This window comes from Populus trichocarpa, chromosome 11 (assembly GCF_000002775.5).
Source record: "Populus trichocarpa isolate Nisqually-1 chromosome 11, P.trichocarpa_v4.1, whole genome shotgun sequence".
Lineage (NCBI taxonomy): Eukaryota > Viridiplantae > Streptophyta > Magnoliopsida > Malpighiales > Salicaceae > Populus > Populus trichocarpa.
Genome location: NC_037295.2, coordinates 17,065,060 through 17,086,729, shown reverse-complemented (window position 1 = coordinate 17,086,729; position 21,670 = coordinate 17,065,060). Strand labels below are relative to the sequence as shown.

Genomic DNA, 21,670 nt, shown 5'->3' with positions numbered 1-21,670 from the left:
GGGGGTGGATTTTTTTAACCAGACAGTAATTGGTATAGGATACAAGAAAACTCAACGATGACGAAAAACATGAATCACATGAAGTGAGAAACAAAAATTGCATCAATACGTGTCGTATACTTGTTTTCTTTGTTTAAAAAGGGGAGCATGAATATAACCAGCAACAACAGGCCCAATCAGGCAAATGTTGAGTACCACATTTAAGTGTTCAAAACTATGCCTACTCCAGACTATTTTATACCAACATTTGCGTGGGACTTGTGTTCTCGGGAAGACTGTGTTTCTGCAAAACCCCTGACCTATTGCTCTTAAGCGATACTGGTATGTATGACTGTAAAGCAGCCTTCAAACTTTTTACAGCAGTGTCTAACAATGACTTGCTATGCTGATGATTTCCCTAACCTGCAAACATCGTTTCGGCGTATGTTTTACCAGCTTCACTCATTGGTACCATGAATCTTAAACAATTTAGTAGGATAAACAATTAATTACCAAAGCCGAAACAGAGACTCCCCTGCTCTCTGTCATGTACTAGCATACTTGGTTTCAGAAGGATCTGATATCTGTCTCTCCATGGTCTTCTCAATTGAAGGTCCCTGTTCACAAACGTATTTTATAGATTCTGAGAGTCGATTGAGCAAATTTACCAGAGCAATCACTTCATTTCGTTGTAGTTGGAGCTGCAATGACAGCAGTTCAAGCATATATTAGACAGAGCTAACATTTGGATTTACCAATTCCATTCAGTGACCAGTCCTTTTGGAGAATTTAATGATATGCAAAACATATGAAATCCAGAACATTCAAAAACTCACAGATTCGCTTGGCTGATTTTGACCATCAACAGAAAAGAGGATCTTCAATGCAGTACCAAGGCCAAGAACCTGAAGTTTCCCCCAGAGTCTACACTTCTCACAGCCAACACAGTCCATCAATGCACTGCAATATGTTTATATGATAAATTAATAAGGCATACAAAATAATTAAAAAAAAAAAGTGGTATGATCAATTAGCTAGTTAAGAAAATTCAAAAAATTTATGAGAAAAAATCATCTTTCAGAATCACATTTTACTGTCCTTTAAAATTGCTAGAATTGAATATCAGGACCTAAAGAAATCGCATGAAGAAAATCAATTTCTCTTTATAAGAGGAGCCTTCCATTCAAGACAAAACATTAGTTGAGTCTTAAAAAGAGGACCTAATATTTCTGAATTGCTTTTGAATTTGCTGCTTCAGTTCAGGTCCACTTTGACCTTGCCATAACTTAGCTTCATCAAATGGAAGAGGACAAGCAGCTTGGAGTTTGGGGTTGTGAAGTAACTGCCTCACTAAAGACTGTGTCTCTAGGTCCTCTGTATGGTTACCAGTGTCATACTCAGCCTGCTCCAGGTAATCTGCTGCCTGTAACAAATTTTGAATAAAATAGCACCAACAAACTCCAATATCAATGTCTGAAATTATCTACCATACACGTATTACAGTACTCACTTTAGCCACGGCACGCAAAACAAAGAGGAATGTGAAGTACAAGTTTCTGACACGATCAGGATATCTGAGAACACGATCATACATCAATTCCGGGTTCTGACCCCACTGAAAATGTACATAAACAACATCAGTGTCCAATAAAATTAATATAGTTGGGTTTGTCTTCATTGAGTTCATTTCATTTTTGTTAAAAATTTCCCTGCATTACTTATCTAGTTATTCTAAATTACATAGACAGAATAAAACTTCAGGAAATGATGCAATTTAGGTAACTCTAGATGACTGTATAATGTACAAGGTTCTATCAGAAAGGACCTTCAAGAACAAAAAAGACATATAGTATAAAGAGAGATGCAGTGTGGCCAATGCCTAAAATTTCGTAAGTTATCATGTTGAGAACATTCAAAACAGGAATTACGGCAGTGTTTATAGGACAAGGCAGAAAGAAAACCTTATTGGTGCTCTCATCAAGAAGATAGTCAACAGCTATATGGATTGAAATGGAAGAGTGGAGGCCAGATATTAATTTGTATAATACTTTTTTCTCCTGGCACATCTCTCCCGATGGATCTGCAGGAAGTTAAATGGATTGTAGCAATGAAAAGAAATCAAAATTAAGAATTAGAAGCTTTGAAGAAACATGGACATTCATAGAGATTCACCACACACCACAGGAAATACATGGTGACTTTCAAATTCAAGAGAAACAGCAGAAAATAAAATATCTAAGAAAAAGTGATGAATATAATCCTGTTTTTTTTCCTTTCACCTCAAGCAAGAGTTTCATGAAAGACAAGTCTGAGTTCTACATGATTGACTAGTTCAATAAAATATCTTCAACCAATATTTTGAACTCAAAAGGGAACAGAATTCAATTTCAACTATGCAAGTAAATGCAACAGATTAACCAATTATCTCAGTCAGCAAAATTCAATTGCCTGCTCTGCTAATTTCAAAGACATTTTATTATATTGATCATCTTGCACCCCATGGCAATTCCAGCAGTCAATGCATCCGCAGAGAAATTAAAAAATCAGCTTACATTTTGGGCAATTCTCTGAGTAAACAGCATCCCATATTCTTCTAGCTGATGGACCAACATAACCAGTGTAGCGTTCCGGATTCAATAAGAGATTCACATATGTCATCTCATCTACAAGATACTTCAATAGTAAGTCTATGCAATGTTCTTTTAAGAAATAACCCCCTCACTAAAGGGAAGATAATACTTGTAACAGCAATTTGAGGTGATACTAAAATTCAGGGTTCTATAATTTCTATTGGAAACATGATAGTTCAATAATCAGTTGCAGTCTCACCAAGTTATGACTAAATGGAAGCTAACTGTATTCATGGTCTTATTAATCAAAAGTGATGCCTAAGTTATCATGTACTTTCCAATTTGTAAATACTATATCTCCTTCCATACAGTAGAAAGCTGGATACTACATGATCTTCAAGATTCAAAACCAAGAAAATTATGCAGTCTGCATTCACCAAAAAGTCAGCAGTTACCATTATCAGTCTCGTCATCATTTGTCCATGGATTATCTGTCTCTATCCATCCTTTAAAAGCTCTACTGTCTAATGTGCGATCAACAGCAGCCTGTGGATTTCCCTCTTGACACGCCACATCATCTGCTGGAAGACCATAGAGGAATGGCTTCTTAAGAGGTTCTGGGAACTCGTTTTCTGGGCATTCACAAACACTGCAATCACGCAAGCGGCACATACCATCATCGGGCCAGAAAGGGCAGTCGCACCACAATTTAACCTCCCATAAGGAAAATGAATCTCGTGTCAAAAAGGAAAATAAAAGAATCACACTAGTCAACTATTACAGGTGCTCAGATTTACAGCACAATGGGAAATTGAACAAAATGATGTTTATGTTTTGTTGAATATTTATTCTGGACACAAATACGATAATCACTCTTAACCCATGTCTTCCCCGATATTGAAATGGTTCCCAAGATGTCACATTGAAACAAAATAATTTAGAAACAGCCACTTCAGCACATAAAAGGAGCCAATTCAATGAACAAGTGCCACATGAAGTCCATTTTGTAAGCCTTTACATGAACCTATTGTTTCCACTACAGCAAAATTTAGAGCAAAAAAGGTTCTCCCAAAACGAATGTGAGGCTAACACCAGCATCCAAACAGACTAATTTTCCTATTGCATTGATACTTGACCACCACAACTAAGAATTATTTGCTCAGGTCTGGTTAAAATTGCAGCAAAAGCCATAATCTTCATCATTTCTTTACCATGTGCAAAAATATTTCACCAAGAAACACTCACTATCACAATAAAACTAAAAGTACATGACCCCAAAATAACACAAAAACAGAAAATCCTTACCTTAAAATACCGAAAAAACGGTGTTGTAACAAGCTCTTGAAGCAAAGGATGCAACACCTCTCCATTTACACTATCTACACTCTCATAATCACAACAACAATCCTCAATCACTCCCTTATATTTCCCTGAATCCTGCGCACAAAACCAAAAACAAATAACCAAATGATTGCCAAATCACAAACAATTAACATCCAAAACTAGAAAGAATGAATTGTACCTGAGAAGAAGGGCATTGACATGACTTGTTATTGCTGTTAATCAAAGAACCAATCTTTGAAGCGGTCATTAGAGAAACAGTAACAGCTACAACAACTGCCAGAGCAACTGCCACTAATGCCCCGATCAACCCCCATGAACTCCATCTCTTTCTCTCCTTCTTGCTTTCTTGTTTGGGCTTAAAGCTCTCGTTTTTCTTCACCATTTAAAAATCTAAGACAGACCCAGGTCCTGTTTCGGTTAAACCCTACAAACCAGATTTTTGTTTTTCAGTATTTAAAATAAAAGGCGTTACTACCGACGAGAATCAAATTTGACGGCACACGAAACGTTTGCGCAAAGGTAGGGAGTGTGATACACGCCCCAATTGACTAAGCGTAAGGGACACGTGGTGAGATCAAAACGCAGAGTGGGTGAAAGGGAGAGTGAAGATAGATTTTAAATTAGATATGGAAAGTTCATTGAGAAGCCTGTTTTCTAAACCACTTTAAAAGTTTTTTTTATGTTTATTTATTATGAAAACAATTAATCCATAAAAGATATTTTCTGGTTAAGAAAAAATTGATTTAGTTTTTTTAAAAAAATAAAAAAAATATTTTATACAAAAAATATTTTCTATAAGTTATAAAAAAATTAGAAATATATTTTTATTTATTGATTATATAAAATTTAATTATTAATTTTTTTATTTTTTTATTTAATTTTTTAGAATTTAATTTAATTTAATTTTTATATCAATTTTAATTCTTTTAATTATTATTTATTTTTATTTTATTTTTTTTTAATTAAAATTTTTTATCAATCAAATTTGATCTTATTCTTTTGATTACTATTTATTTTATTTAAAATTATTTATAAAATTATATATTTTTTAATTTTATCATCTTTCAACTTTTTTATCTATTAGATTTGGTATTTATTATTTTAATTTTTATTTATTTTATTTAAAATAATTTATGAAATTGTTATTCAATTTCATCATCCTTCAACATTTTTTATCTGTAAAATTTAGTCCTTGTTTTTTTACTAAATTTTAAAAAAAATATTAATAAGTTATTTTTTAGCTCATTTTCCATAACATAATCAAATACTGGAAAGTGTTTTCTAACTTATTTTTTATAATACTAACAAACATTAAAAAATATTTTACTTTTTAATAATTTATTTTTTATAAAAATTACTTATTAAAATAAAATTATTTTTCACCAAACAAACATAACTTAATATTGACTCTGTTTTTCATTCGGAGAAAATGACTTCCAGTGACCATGACCAATAGGAGCTCAAGTTTTGGTTGACTAAAATTGTCAAATGAATGGATGGATTAGGCTTTTATTTAGGGTGTTGGGCGTCATATCACTAGCCCAAACCCAATTCGAAGGTCCTTCTTGTTTGGGAAACCATACGAGGTTTATATCGTTTCTTAACGCGCATCTGATATTATGTTTTCAATTTTATTTAAGTATGTTTTAAAAATGTATTTGTTTTAAAAAAATATATATTAAATTGATATTTTTTATAGTGTTTTTTTAATGATTTTGATATGTTGATGTCGAATATAAAAAAATTATTTTACTATATTTTTAAACGAAAAAGAATTTTTGAAAAGCTCCATGCATCACAATTCCGAACATCCATTTACTTGCATATTAATCATGGTATTAAATCTTGGTCCGTCCCATAAACAAACCTGGAATATAATTTATGGATTGATTGGATTAACTAGAGTTAATCAAAAGATATCATTTTAAATTTTTTTAAGTTAAAACATAGTTATTTTGAAAAAAAAAAAACTAAAAAAAATCAATTTAAATTTTAACTGGTCCATGTGGAATAGCTGGGCAAAGCCAGGTTTAATAATTGGTATTATAATTAAGGTATTTTTAAGTTATAAATCATTTAAAAAAAAACTACCAGTAATTAAGTAATTTTTAAGTGGAAGATGTTTGTACAATTTCAATTAGCACTAGCAATGAGTAAAATGTGAGTGTGCAAATCAATCCCTGAATTTGATAAAAAAAAATAAAAGGATTGAATATTTTTTTAATCTTCAAATTGTGCCCTTAAAGCTCTAATTATTATAAATTAAATAAATTGAATTTTATTTTATAAATTCAAGAATTAACCGAGAAAATAAAATATTTTCTCGGCATCTCGAGATTCTTACATGCACATATAAAAAATATATCATCATGATCAATTGCAAATCAAAGTGATGTAAAAAAACCAAGTAAAAAGAAAAGGAAATTAAGGGACCAAATATAAACAATTCTAAAAAGAAAAAAAAAACACTGTTGTGTTTTGTGTCCAGTGCTGCAATGTATTTCACATGACTTTTTTTTTTTTTTTAATTGTAATGTAATCAGTCCTTGATATAGAACAAGAACGTCCGATCCTCCACCAATTAAAAAGGGGACCGTCGATTAGTGATGAAGCGTGGAGGCTTTGTCTCTGCCGACACAAGGACTAGGAAGTTTTTCTGGTTAAAAAGGACAAAGGAAGTTTATTGCCGACACAATATCAATTAATTTTGATATTCGGCTCTTTCAATTTACCAAAATTAAAACTATATCATCGTAAAGAAATCCTTCACTATAATTACATTGAAAAAAGCTTAAATTTAGAATTAATCTAATATGGCTGAATTAACTTGAAGGATCAACTCATAATCTAATCAAATCAGTCAAAAATTAATTTAATTTTATCTTAATATTATTTTTAATTTTTTAAAAAATTAAACTCATGACTCATGTTCTTCAATAAGCTAGATAAAAGTGTGTTTCGGAACGTGGTTTGCACCGCGTTCTCTTAAATTTTGTTTTTTTTATATTTTTAAATCGTTTTGATGTGCTGATGTTAAAAATAATATTTTTTAAAAAAACTTATTTTAAAATATTTCTAAACAAAAAATATTTTAAACCACCACACAACAACAATCCTAACAGACCTGAACTTCCCTTTTATAGTATGCACCATTAATGAACTCATTCTAACCTCCATAACAAGCTACCAATCAGCATCTTCTCCTCCTACTAATAATGATGCTCTTGTACTTGAGGTCTTGGCCTAGCGGTGGTAGGGACCTGTTCCCTTCCTCTACAACCGGCTTCGAACCTCTATGTGCACGTCTGTCATCCCCGCGGTGCCTTACATGCTCACTGGGTTTGCAGGATGTTCAATGGGCCGTGAGATTAGTCGTGATGCGCGCAAGCTGGCCCGGACACCCACGTAAATCAAAAATAAAAATAAAAAATAATGATGGCTCTTGACATTTTTCTCGGCCCAATTAATTAGCCAACTGTATTACAGACAACCTCTTCTTTATCCCCTCTCTTTTATGAAATACAAGTTGATTAAAGAACTCAGAAAAGCATCTTCGGCTTGTGTTAATCATTGTAGTTAGAGCTGTTGATTCCATGTATTCTCTCTCTCTTCTAACACTTGATCTACAGATTTATGGGATCTAAGTTAATGATTAGCAGTTCTTGAGGATGATAAAACAATGCATAGTGCCTGAAATGTGAAGTGATATAATAAGAAGGTTGATTTTGAGAAGATACTATTAAAAAAGGGCTTCAATATCATCTCATGATTTGATTACACTCAACAATTAATTAAATTATTAATTATAATCAGGAGATTGGATCGTTGGATACATTGTATCCAAAAATGTTGAGAGAAAGCTCTGGTTGTATGTCTGCCTTCAATTTGTTTTTTTATTTTAATTGTTTTTGATGTTCTCAAATAGTTTTGATGTCTTGATATCAAAAATAATTTTTAAAAAATAAAAAATATATATTATTTTGATATATTTTCAAGCAAAAAAACACTTTAAAAAATAATCGCTGTCATATTTCCAAACACTCTTTCTGAAATTGAACATCATGAGTCTTTAATCCAAAGTTTAACACATGAGGAAAATCTTCTTCTTGAAGACCATTCCCCGTATCCATCACATGAGAGCATCCCTGTTCTTGAGAATGCATGCATTGAGACAAGTTCGCGATTTCGATGGGGGGAATGAATCCCATTTATTCTCATTACTTTCTGAAAATCCATAGATTGAAAGAGAAATTGCAATGTATATAGTCGATTTCAAAAATTAATCAGATAAAAATCATATTTCCATTAATTTTGGGAATTGATTGTGATCATCATTATTCATCCTGAAAATAAATTATCCCGAGTGCATGATAATCCCAAATGGAGTCAAGCCATGAAAGTCCTTCTTCCTTCTTCTCCCCACAAGTAATAAATAGAGGGACCGGAATGGAATAATTAAGGATACCGATATCACCTTGTGGGCCATGTCAACATAATGGGCCCTAATCATGTTTCTGGGCCTCCACTCCTAGGGCACAATAAAACCCCCCACATGTCAAAACAAAAAAAATTCCCATCATTCTATGAACACACATTGTGCCATGCTTAGTGATTGATTATGAAAGGGTTAGAAGACAAATTGATGGTGTATAGATAAATACAGGCTGGTTGCACATGCAATTGCCACCTGTCCCTGCCATGCCTAGCTCTTGAAACCTTGACCATGTCGAGCAGAGGTTCAAGCATGGAAGAAGCCTATTTCTTGCTGTGGAAATGCCCTAGGCAAATTGGTCATGTGAAAGAATGTGGGGGTAATCATGGGGAACAACATGTTTAGGTCATAGATTAAGTTGTGAATACATTGCTAAGGTGCGATATCTTTCTCTGTTTATATGCTTTTGCATTTTATTGAATTGCAATTGCAATGCACATGCCAGCCATTTGATCGACATGTGTTGCTTGTTATATTTTAGTCTTCCTAAGTTTTTATTTTAATCAAACATTTGAATCAATAATTTTTTCTAGTCACGTGTTAGTGTTTAGTTACTGTTTCAGCGCATAATAGACAAAAATAATGAACAAAAATGTATTTAATTGAAAAAAATATAAACATAAAATAAATATATTTCTATGATGACTTTAAAGTGAGATTCTGTATTTTTCAAAACATGAAATGCAAGAAGATATGTCTTTGTTATCCTTCCTGTTTTTATCTTTTTTTATCTCAAGATAGTAACCAAATATTACTATAAAAAGTAAAAGTACAGGGAAATTTATTCGCTTATATAAGTATTGTTATGGAAAGAAAAAAAAAAGAGTTGATTAATTCTTTCATTAAATTGAAAAGAGATTTGAGTACTAATTTTCTTAAATATTCGTATACTAGTTTTTAAATGATGGGTCTCAAATGACCATTACTTATCAATTCATGTAGTTTTAATTGAATTATTATTCCTTTCAAATGTGAATCATCTACTCCATTAATCCATTTGCATTCATGATTAACTTGTGACATTTGTTGTGATAATTACATGGATCATGAAGACCAACAGGGAGTGGACAACATTCACAAAGATGCTATTTTTCTCTTCCAAATATATTAATTTTAAATACTAAAAAAAAGCAAGGAAAATAAAAATTGGACCACCCCAAGGATAATTTTAGTATTTTTTGCTTGAAAATACATCAAAATATTTTTTTAAACATCAGTATATCAAAATAATTCAAAATCATAAGAAAAATTAATTTGAAACAAAAAGAAATTTCAAAAACACTTTTAAAACTGTTTTTTGATATTTGGGTAGCGGTTACTTTTCAAATTGTTTTTTATTTAAAAATACATTAAAATAATTTTTTATTATTTTTTAAAATTAATTTTAACATAGCATATCAAAATAATCTAAAAATAAAAAATAATTAAAATGAAAAAAATAATTATTTATATTCTTTTAAAATATAAAAATAAATAAACCTTGATCACCTTGATCTAAATGAAAGGACAAGTTCATAATTGTCTACCTACATTATTGCCATGAGCTAGGAGGTTGAAAGCCATTATTGATGAATTATGTTAGTACTTGAAAAATATATTTTATTAAATATTAAATTTTTTTTCTTTCAGAATTCAACTACTAAATCCTCATGCCACTAGTTGAATTTTTTATGCAAGCAGGCGACAATATAGGACCGATGTTGCCCACGTGGCAGACAGCATCGTCCTTTCACTTCCACATGGGTCCCATCCCTTTTAAGAACCGATCAAACTGGCCCATCACACGGGGGCCACTACCTCCATTTCTTCCCTCCTTTTCTTTTTATGTCTGAAAATTCTAAATTTAATTAAATTGGAATATAATAAATAAAATTAAGAAGGTTCCAGCTAACGTTTAGCTGTGCTACTGGCCAGTCAATGAGCTTTCAGGCTTTTTTCTTCCTCTAGGAATATAATCGGAGCCGTGTTTGCATTAGATTTTTAATAAAATTTATTTATTTTTAATTTATTTTTAAAATTATTTTAATGTACTATTATAAAAATAAATTATAAAAATAAAAAATATTATTTTAATATATTTTCAAATAAAAAATACTTTAAAAAACAACCGCTATTACATTTTCTTTCGGAAACAGCACAAAAATATTTTTTTACTAATATATTTTTTTATTTAATTTTAAAAAAATAAAAATAAAACTATTTTTATAAATATTATCGACTGGGGTATATAGATGGTTTCTCCAAAATTTAAGGCTGGGAAAAAGTTATAGATCCAGTAAATATTATATCATAAAAGGTGATGAATGTATATTTTAATTGTTAAATTTTGTAAATCATCTAGGTGGTGAATGTACTCAAGTTCAAGTTCTGTGGTTTCTAATATGATAGTTTCTGGAGATTTACATGATCATTAACTTCAGGGCCTTTAGGATTAGTCAAGGTACACGTAAGTTGGTCCAGACATCCACGTTAATAAAAAAAAAAACCGTATAAACAAAGAAATTTGATTAGTAGTTTAGGTTTTTTCTCTTTAAAATATATTTTTTAAAATTGAAATCCAAGAGTATTTTGTAACGTAATTATATATAAAATTCAGTACAATTGCATAAAATTTTGGGTAACAAAATAGTTTTTTTCTTTAAAATTGGGCAAAAAACATGAGCTAACTCAACACCATCTAGACTTATATGCTCTAAAAAAATCCCACCGATTGTTATCGGGTGCTCAATGCTAGTGATATATTAAATTAATACGAACACGTGAAGAGAAAAGGGCATTTCCTTTTTATATTCTCTTTAGAAAACTTATTGTTTAATTAAACGAAAGCTTATTATAAAAATTATATTGGCAACCTAAGAAGAGCTGCCTAGAATCATCTAGTGTTATCCAACCCCACCTTACCTAATTCTTAATTCGAGTTGAGTTTAAGATAAAAATTTAATTGAGTCGAATAATCTAAACAAATATTAGTTTGTTTTTTAATATAAAAATATATTTTTTTTATTTTTACCTCTTAAAAAAATCTTGAAATTACATCTTTTTTTTCTTTTTAAAATTCAAAATGAATTGTATTAACCTATATAATCAATAACCTAGATTTTAAATTGGATCCTGATAGATAAGGTTTAAAGTCTGTTTATTTTTGTGTTTTAAAAATATTTTTAAAAAAAATTAAATTTTTTTTATTTTATTCTCTACTTCAAATTAATTTTTTTTGTGTTAGCATATCATTTTGACGTGTTGATTTTAAAAATAATTTTTTAAAAAAATAAAAAAAATATTATTTTGATGTATTTTAGAGCAAAAAAACACTTTGAAAATACAACTTTTTTTTTAATTCGAGGAAACCCCACCTCCCGGAAAGCGCACTTTGTGGGCTCAGGTGAGCGAGTAAAATCCCGGCTGTCACATGCTCTTACAAGAGGTGCACGTCCTGACTCGAACTCGAGACTTACTGTGCAGATCTCAATCTCTTTATTATCACGCCACGCCCCTTGAAAACTTGAAAAACAATCATTACAATACTCTCGGACATCATTTAAGAATTTTGATATCACATAGCAGTGGTCTTGCATCCTCTTGAACGATCTTTCTCATATAATTCCTAATTGCTCAAGTTTTCTCTGTAAAACTAGCAATTCCCCTCGAATTATTTTGAAGAAGATGTTCAGAACGAGGAAGAAAGTGACAACTTTGGAGGCCTGGCTGATTGCTCTCCACGCATTCCCTTATCTAACGCTGAAGAGCAGATCACGGGTGCTGTTATGTATGATCATGGTGTCTGGACAAAGGACGACGTCGACTCAGCAAGTGAACATTTATTACATGATAAAAGACCAGGAGTACTTGCTGCGTGGAGCATTTTGAAACCACGTAAATTTCATAAAATAAAATAAATACGTAATCCTCCGAACTTAAAATATTAAAAAAATTATTTTACATTGGAGTAATAGTTATTTTTTATTTTGAAATGTATTAAAATAATATTTTTTAAATAATATTAAAAACAATTTCAAAATTTATCCAACCCTCCTTCAAAAAGCAATACCAAAGAGAGTGCAATTAAATTATTTTTTTTGTTTTAAAATTGTTTTTTAAAAAAATTAATTTTTTTCTTTAAATTAATATTTTTTTGATGTTTTTAAATCATTTTGATACGCTGATATCAAAAATAATTTTTAAAAAATAAAAAATATATTATTATAATATATTTTTAAATAAAAAATACTTAAAAAACAGTCACAACAACCCGACTTAAACAGCAATCGATTACAATAATTGAATCATGAATAAGGAAGCTAGCTACAAGAGAAATAAATATAAATATAATAAATGAAAGGGCTCAGAAAAAGAAAAGCACACTATTTAATAAAATGTAGAGTACGTAAGGCACAGGCACAAACAGTGATGCCGATCGCTGATTTACGGATGCCTGTTTCCTAGCCTAGCCTAGCTAGCTAGCATCTGTGCATGTACAAGTCCTTTTCAGCCATTGTTTTTTACAATGCAAGAGGACTTTCTGTCAGAACCACCCCACTCGGCAGTACCCCATTTGGAAACGAGAAAATAAAGAGTGCCCAAAATATAAAAATCTCAGAAAAATAGAGCTAAAAAGATCACATAATTTGAATATAATTACTCTTGAGAATAAAATTGTACACAACTGTACTTAGAAATAAATAGTGAATGTTTTAAAATTAATGATTCTCTCGTATTAATATCAACAAGTACAAAAATCATCCTTGAATATTAAATGATTAAGAAATAAAATAATTATAATTATTAACATCAAATAATTAATTAATCAATTAGGAAGAAATTTTGTTTGGAGGTAATTATAAATTTGTTTGGTAATATTCTAATTAAAATTAATTTTTAAAAAATTAATTATAAACTTATTCGATAGTATTCTGATAAAATAATTATAATTACACCTTGAATCATCTGACTTGAAAATTCATGAAATTGAACATCATAACCATTGATGTCATCTCATTTTTTATATATAAAAAATAATTTATTTAATGTTAACTCAATTGAATTTAAATTAGTTTTTATCGAGTTAATTAAACTATTAAAAATAACATATTCAAGTTCATCGATTTAATTAATATATTTTTATTCAAATTAAATTTTAGATCATGAATTATTTTTTAGCTATCACGGATATAACAACTATAATATCTATTTTTAATGTTGGTTGACAAATTAACTCAACAAAATAATTTGATTTAACGTGCTTTTATTCGACTCAAAATCTCATTGGGATCGAATTTCGGGTCATGACTTCTTTAGATCGTTACCCACTTAAACAACTATAACATCAAAATATTTAATGGTGGCTGACAAATTTGCCTTAATGTTTTCTTTATTCCGAGTAAAATCCCATTCGGATCAAATTCCGAGTCATGAATTTCTTAGATTGATAAGAATTAAAAAAGTTGGCTGGCAAGCTCAAGAAAACAAGTTGCTTTGATGCTCTTTTTTTTTTCTTCTCTGGGTACATTGCATCTTGCTCGGCAATAATGATTAAAGTTGACTGACAAAATAGTACCATGAGCTATGAGCATGAATGATGGTGATGTATACAGACCCCACGGCGTCGTAACCACCAAGCCATCTGCCAACAATGGCGTCCATGATGGAATTCGAATATATGCTCAGTGTATTATTTCCACCATGTTTCGCTTGAATTTAATTTTTGTTCTTATTAATTAGTCACTCTCCGAGCAATTCAATCAAGTAGTTGCAATGAATAATTTCGTGGGGTTGTCTTACTAGTTAGATTTTTGGTTTTTTATTTTATATCATAAATTCAAATTTTATAAATTTTAGAGTTAATGAAAGTTTATATAATTATTAATTTTAAGGTCTATAAGATTAGTCGAGGTATGTATAAACTGATCCGGACATTCATGTTAATAATTTTTTTTTAGATTGAATCTCTTCCTCTATATTATTTTAGAGCTACTGGAAACTTATATAATTATTAATTTCAAGATTTAAAGGATTAGTCGAGATACGCATAAATTGATCCGAACACTCATGTTAATAATATAACTTAAATACAGTAGGAAATTAGGCCGACACTTGCAATAACAGAAGGTATATTGAGTCTCGACTTGCAATCATGAAATATTTATAGGGTGTTATTCCACCGCGGAGTCAAGCTTTTTTCTAACATGAAAAGTATTTATCAAGGTAATTATAGTGTTTTTAAAAGAATCTAAGAAATTAAGAGCTCAAATCATTTATTCAAATAGATTTAGACATCGTTTGGAAAGGTGGTGCAAACCGCATTATTAAAAAATTAAATTTTTATTTTTTGCTAAAATTTAATATATTTTGTATGTTTTGGATCGTTTTAATGTGGTAATGTCAAAAATAATTTTTAAAAAATAAAAAACATTATTAGCATGCATTTCAGCACGAAAAATTATTTAAAAAAACATCATTAGTGAGCTTGTTTAATGTGTGTTAATCTTAAAATTTGTGCTGGAACTGAGAGGGAATTGAGACATGAGGTTTTAAGATGGTCAAGTTTAATAATAATATCGAATAATTTTTTAAAAAAATTATTTTTCATTTTTTTTCCCATTGAATCCCTTCCCCAATTTTTTTTAATTAATTTTATCATTTAACTTTTGATTAATTTAAGACTGATTTTCATAATTTATTTTGGTTTGTTTTCTATAATGTTATTATAGTCTCAAATAAACATCTTGATATTTGGTCAATACTCAATTTTAAAAGTGCATATTTCTAGTATCATATCATTAAATAAAAATAGTTTTTTAAATATGTTTTTGCTGAACCCAGTGAAATCAATATATTTTTTAAGTAATATATTTTATAATTAAAACCACAAAACTCGAATTAATCTAATATGTCACCTCTAAATATAAAAGAAAATATTATATTAAACTTTTTAAAAACTAAATCATGCTTTAGCGTGAACATGTTTTTTTCAATTCAAACTTGTTTTATCCAAATATCTACAATCTTAGAACTCGGAAAGATCCTAATTCTATGTGGATGACGCGAGAGAGCGTGAGCTGAAATAACATCCTGACATGAACGCTGAGAAAATCCAAGCAAACGAGGGAGGCAAGACTTTATTGTTGTAATCATGTGATTGGTGGAAACTGATCTAACCCAAGAACACGGCAAGCAAGCAAGAAAGTAGAATTAACTAAGTTAATACGAAAGTCGTGGCTTAAAGGAAGAGCATAGAGCCGACTGACCGTTGCTATCTTGTAATTTATTTTACACAGAATCCAACACCAATACGCGCCTTTGCTTCTCCTTTCCTCTGTCAGTTTCTGGATTCGAACCACCACCCCTCTGTTTTCATGCATCGTTTTAAAAACAAATTTAATTTCTTTTTTAATTAAAATTTTTTAAATCATTTTAAAGTGCTATATAAAAAAAATTAAATTTTTTAAAAACAATAGTTATCAACAATTCTAAACACCGTTAGTTGCTTTTAAAATTCTTGTGATTTTGCTGCTGTTTTGCATTGGGTTTTAAAATGAGTTGGGTAAAATTTAATATTTTTTTTATTTAAAATTAAAATTTTATATTTTTTAGATCGTTTTAACGTGTTGATATAAAAATAATTTTAAAAAATATTATTTTGATTTATTTTTAAATAAAAAATACTTTAAAAAATAATCATTATAATTTTATGTTAGAATACGTAGAAATTATTTCATGGGTTTTAGAAGTACTCAAGATTATCTTTTGGAAGTTACTTAATAATTTATTACATAATTGTTATGGGATTGGACTATTAAGAGTTCGTTCATTTTTTTATGAATGCATTATAAGTTTAGGTTTAAAATATTTATTTAAGATTTGATTTTTTAATATAATCTCAGCACAAAAAAAAAAAAAAAACAATGTAGAAGTTCATATTCTATATAAATATCATGATCCCATCAAGAAAGGGATTAATCCGGTGTCAAGAAAGGTTTCCATATCCTTAATTTTTAAACTTAAACATTTTAAAAAATATTTTTTAAAAATATTAAATTAAAATAAAAATATTAAATAAATGTCATAATATAATATTATATATTATAATATATAACAATATATTAAAAATGCTTGCTCTCTAAAATAAATATGTCATTATCAGAATCTTGTAGCACATGTAATGTTTGTTTTTGTATTTTAAAAGTATTTTTTAAAAAAATTAAAGTTTTTTTATATTTTAAATTAATATTTTTTTAGTATTTTTGAATTATTTTGATGTGTTAATATTAAAAATAATTTTTAAAAAATAAAAAATATTATTTTAATATATTTTTAAATAAAAAACATTTTAAAAAATAACTACAATTAATTTTAAATTCATCCCAAAGTCATCGTTTTTTTTTGTCCTTAACCCAAAATAAGTTTAGTGTCTAATGATATTTTTAAGAGTTAATTACAATTTAAAATAAGAAATTTGCAAAAGGGTCAACCGATCACCAGCTTCCAATACCCTTTCCATCACCTATCTGCATAGTTTGGTCAACCAACTACAATATTTAATTCTGTGAAACCAGCCCCCTCTGTCACTCCCTCTCTTCCTTATAAGCCAGCCATCCAGCACTTGTATCTCCAGCTCATTTCTCTCTGATTTTTCTCCACACGACAAAACCATGGATGTTGAAGAAACCCAGCTTCATCGCTACCCATCTGATACCGATCTTGATTTCAGCTTCAACTCTACCACCACTGACCGCACTTTCGCCTCCTCAAGTGCTCGCTCTAGTCTTGCTCGTTCTAGTCTAACTCTCAGCTTCAACGACCGCCTCTCCACCACCTCCACCACAACAACAACGACCACCATCAAAAACTCTCTCCACCATCGTAAATGTGACCCACATTGGTCTGCTATAAAAACAGCCACCAACCTCTCTACAGATAGCAAACTCCACCTCCGACACCTCAAGCTCCTCCGCCACCTCGGCACAGGAAATCTTGGCCGTGTCTTTCTTTGCCAACTTAGAGACTGCAACAATGCAAACTTTGCTTTGAAAGTTATAGATAAAGATTCCTTAACCAATAAAAAACTATCTCATGTTCAGATGGAAGGTGAGATTCTCTCCATGCTGGACCACCCTTTCTTGCCTACACTCTATGCCCATCTCGAAGTCTCTCATTACACCTGTCTTTTGATTGATTACTGTCCTAATGGAGACCTCCACTCTTTGCTACGTAAACAGCCTGGTAATCGGTTACCAGTTCAGGCTGTTAAGTTCTTTGCTGCTGAGGTCTTGGTGGCTTTGGAGTATTTACATGCCGTAGGTGTTGTTTACCGGGATCTAAAGCCGGAGAACATATTACTACGTGAAGATGGTCATATAATGTTATCTGACTTCGATTTGTGTTTCAAAGCTGATGTTGTCCCCACTTTTGACAGAAGGGTCCACAAAAAAAGAATGGCGGGGTCCACGAGAAGAGGAGGTAGTTGTTTCGGCACGGTTAATCGGAGGGGAGTAGAGGAGGAGGAAGTGGTGGAGGAAGAGTTTGTGGCGGAGCCCACGGCAGCTTCGTCGAGATCCTGTGTTGGGACCCACGAGTACCTGGCTCCCGAGTTGTTGTCTGGAAACGGTCATGGTAATGGAGTGGATTGGTGGGCTTTTGGGGTTTTGGTCTATGAATTATTGTATGGAACGACACCGTTCAAGGGAGGGAGTAAAGAGAGCACCTTGCGCAATATAGCATCGAGCAAGCACGTGACCTTCCGTGTGATGGAAGGGGAGGGTAAAGGGATGGAAGAGGCCAGGGATTTGGTTGAGAAGCTGTTAGTCAAGAACCCAAGGCAGAGGCTAGGGTGCATCAAGGGCGCCACAGAAATTAAGAGACACCCCTTTTTTGATGGGATCAAGTGGCCTTTGATAAGGAACTATAAGCCACCGGAGGTTCGTGGCCTCGTGGCCAAAAAGGGGAAGAGCCACCCAAGTGGTCACTTGCTAGGGAGTGTTTCTTCCCCTCGGAGGAAGTGTTGGTGGAGGTTGTGGAAGAACGGTGGTAGCGGGCTTGGAAACTTGCTGAGAAGTAAAGGATCCAGTCCAAGATATTATCCTCTGAGCAACAGCCAACATTACAATGGTAATTACCATCATTATAAGGTCAGGAAAGGTGCCTAGTCGGAGGAGGATCCATTCCGAGCTAGCTCCTTCAAGGTTTAGACCTTCGTAAGGGCATCTCAAATTATACTTTCAGCTTCGAAAACTTTGTATAATTAGATCATAGAAGGGTGACGGGCAATGTCAATTTTGGAGTTGTTGCCAATTTTGCTGCTGCTGCTGTGCTGCTATTTTTCCTCGACACACTGTACATGGGTCGGACTACTATAAATGAAGATTCATACTCTTAGTTGTTAAGCTTTTGTACCTATTGAAATATACAAACATTTTATGCGAATTTGAAACTATCACTCTTGTAGTCGGTGCTCACGAACTGTAATTGTTCTTGTTGAAATTTTACCTCACCAAATCTTTCTTCCAATTTTTCTCATTATTCACCCTTCTTTCCTGAAAAAAAATAATAAAAATTCATACTCTCCTCGAAGCAATGCAAATTTACAATGACTAAAATTCATTTTGGGTATATAAGTTAATTTTTTTTCGGAAACAACTTGAACCCATATCTAAAACTATAACTTATAACTAATATTTGGAAGTGTATCAAAATAATTTAAAAATATAAAAAATATTAATTTAAAATAAATAAATAAAATTTAAAATTTTTAAATACAAAAAAGTGTACGTAAATATATTAAAGCATAATTCCACCTAGCTCAATACCAAGGGTAAGGATTGGGGCGGTTAATCCATAAATTAATGGATTAATCCAAGTCTTGATAAAAAAAAAATATTTGCTTCAAGTTTTATTTTTTAAAAAAATTAATGAATGATATTTTTTTAATAAAAAAACAAAAAAAAAAACCCATGAATAATATTTTTTTAATAAAAAAATAGGTTTTTTTTTTTACTTACCTAACTCGGTACAAGTCTTATAAATAGAGTATTAAGAAGCTTCGGAAGCTTCATGGAGAGATACAAATAATTAGTATTTAACGAGCAATTGGCAGTTATTTTCAAGGGCACTGTCAAAATCTTTTTGAATAGTTGTTTTTAGTCATGAAATTTTTTATAAGGAACAGAAAGAAAAATATATTTATTAATTGAAAATAAAAATTATTTTCTTGAAAACACATGTTTTATATATCTTTAATTCTCTAAACATAAATAAAATATTTAAAAATACTTTTTTTCTTTCAAAATATTCTTTTTAAAAATAAGGCTTATATTCTATTAACCTCATTTTTTGTGTTTATTTAATATTTTCAATGTAAACGAACTAAGATTTTTTTTACCTCTATATTTTAGAAAATTTGTATTTAATAAATATGTTTAAATAATTTTAGTAAAAGAATTGTTTAACAAAAAAATATTTTTAAAAAGTCAACAAAATTAAATACCACCTTTAATTTTTTTTTTCCTTTCAAAAACATGTACATTCATTGATTGCTCTCTCCTTTTTTATGCAGACAAAAGTTAATGACATCAAACAAACACAAAATACATAAATTTAAGTTATCATCCATTCTAAATTCACAACTTTATTCTCTCTAAAATAATATTCTTAAAGTTTATCTTTTTAGAATGTTTATAAAATTTTAATTAGGCCAGAAACCCTACCTCAACTAGAAAAAAAAATAAAAATACAAAAATACAAAGAAAATAATCATAAAATCCAAAACAATGCATCAAATCCAAGAAAAATAACAAAATTGGCTCAAACCAAAATCTTAAGACGAGATTTTTGATATCTTAAGATTCAACAATTCACTTAGTGTCGAAGGAGCTATCATAATAGAAATAGTTTTAGAAACTCATGTAAAAATTTGAGTCCAGTTCAACAGTCAAATAAAAAGTTATGGTTCTTTTAGGTTACTATTTTAATCTGGAGCGACCAAATTTCTTCTTAGACATAGATCTATTTTTTTTAGTCTATAAATATATCTACCAAGCCATTTATATAATTTATCTGAAACAAATTCTCATTTAATTATAATAGATTCATATTTATTTGCTCATAATTTCCTGTCATCTCAAGCACGATTGGATCATTTTCTTGCAAAGAAAACACATAATTTATATATCTCAATCATGAGATTTATATTTATGTAAGAACAATTGTTCAAGGAGTCTTAAATGTTCTACCTTTTAATATCATCATTAAAAACCTAATGAGCTGAAGCAAGCAAGTGTGATGATGAGTCATGATTTCTCTAACAATTGTTTTTACTAGAATTGGTATCATCTTTCCAAGAAAATCCACCCAAGTCAAAAACCATAAAATCTTGCAATGTCCCCAGTATCAAAACTTCCATCATGGATATAAAAACATAAATAATAATATCCTTTAAGAAAATTCCTCAATTAAAATCTAGGGTTCAGAAATCTGAAATAAACAATAATACTTGAGTAAAAAAAATGAGTTTCTAAACCTAAAACTTCATATATAAAAAATTATCTAATTATAAACATAAATAATCAAGTATAAATCATAATGCCCTTAATCTTAAAACTTCATACTTTTCACATTCAAATAATTATTTTTTTTAAAATGTATCATGATTCATAACAAACCTTTTAAGAGAAAACCTTGAATGTGATTTGATGAAAAAAAACTATATTTCTCTTAACCCTTGATTATTTTCACAACATATATTTATGAGATAAAAAAGTAATAGTTTTATGAATAAACGTTTTAGATATCACAAAGTAGACATAGGCTGTATTTGTTTTTCACCAGCTTTTGCATTGTCTTTGCGGTGAAACAAACATAATAAAGTGTTTGGTAATAAATTAAATTGTGTTTTGTATTACGGGGCCTACTAAAAATTTGAGTTTGAAACACAGTTTTTATGCAACAATTTTTATATGTTTTTTTAATTGAGTTTCGTAAAACCCTGTTTTTTTTTTTGTGTTTCAAAAGTGCTTTTAAAAAAAATTAATTAATTTTTTATTTTTTTCTTTGCTTCAAATTGATATATTTTTAGTGTTTCAAATCATTTTGATACGCTGATATCAAAAATAATTTTTTAAAAATAAAAAATATTATTTTGATGCATTTTCAAATAAAAAACTTTTTGAAAAGCAACCGTAACCACACTTTCACCAAACATTTTATACATGTTTTTTGCTACACATAAACTTCAACCATAATTTTTACCAAACATATATCTAAATTCAACTAACCATAGCTAACCACACTTTTT

General features: G+C 30.2%; 2 protein-coding genes across 2 annotated transcripts; one reads left to right on the top strand and one right to left on the bottom strand.

Annotated features, from left to right (window-relative positions):
- Positions 1-84: 84 nt before the first annotated feature.
- On the bottom strand, positions 85-4,445 carry LOC7454444 (endoplasmic reticulum oxidoreductin-1). Its single transcript, XM_002316968.4, has 10 exons — positions 4,072-4,445; positions 3,855-3,986; positions 3,005-3,263; positions 2,532-2,642; positions 1,941-2,059; positions 1,490-1,594; positions 1,200-1,402; positions 816-939; positions 493-680; positions 85-402 (listed from the first exon to the last, which is right to left on the bottom strand). The coding sequence occupies exons 1-9, from the start codon at positions 4,273-4,275 to the stop codon at positions 525-527; spliced, it is 1,413 nt and encodes a 470-aa protein (XP_002317004.4). The 5' UTR covers positions 4,276-4,445; the 3' UTR covers positions 85-402; positions 493-524.
- Positions 4,446-16,934: 12,489 nt separating this feature from the next.
- LOC7454443 (serine/threonine-protein kinase WAG1) lies at positions 16,935-18,817 on the top strand. The gene has a single exon (XM_002317565.4). It carries the CDS (start codon positions 17,034-17,036, stop codon positions 18,525-18,527), a length of 1,494 nt encoding a protein of 497 aa, XP_002317601.1. The 5' UTR covers positions 16,935-17,033; the 3' UTR covers positions 18,528-18,817.
- The last annotated feature ends 2,853 nt before the right edge of the window (positions 18,818-21,670 follow it).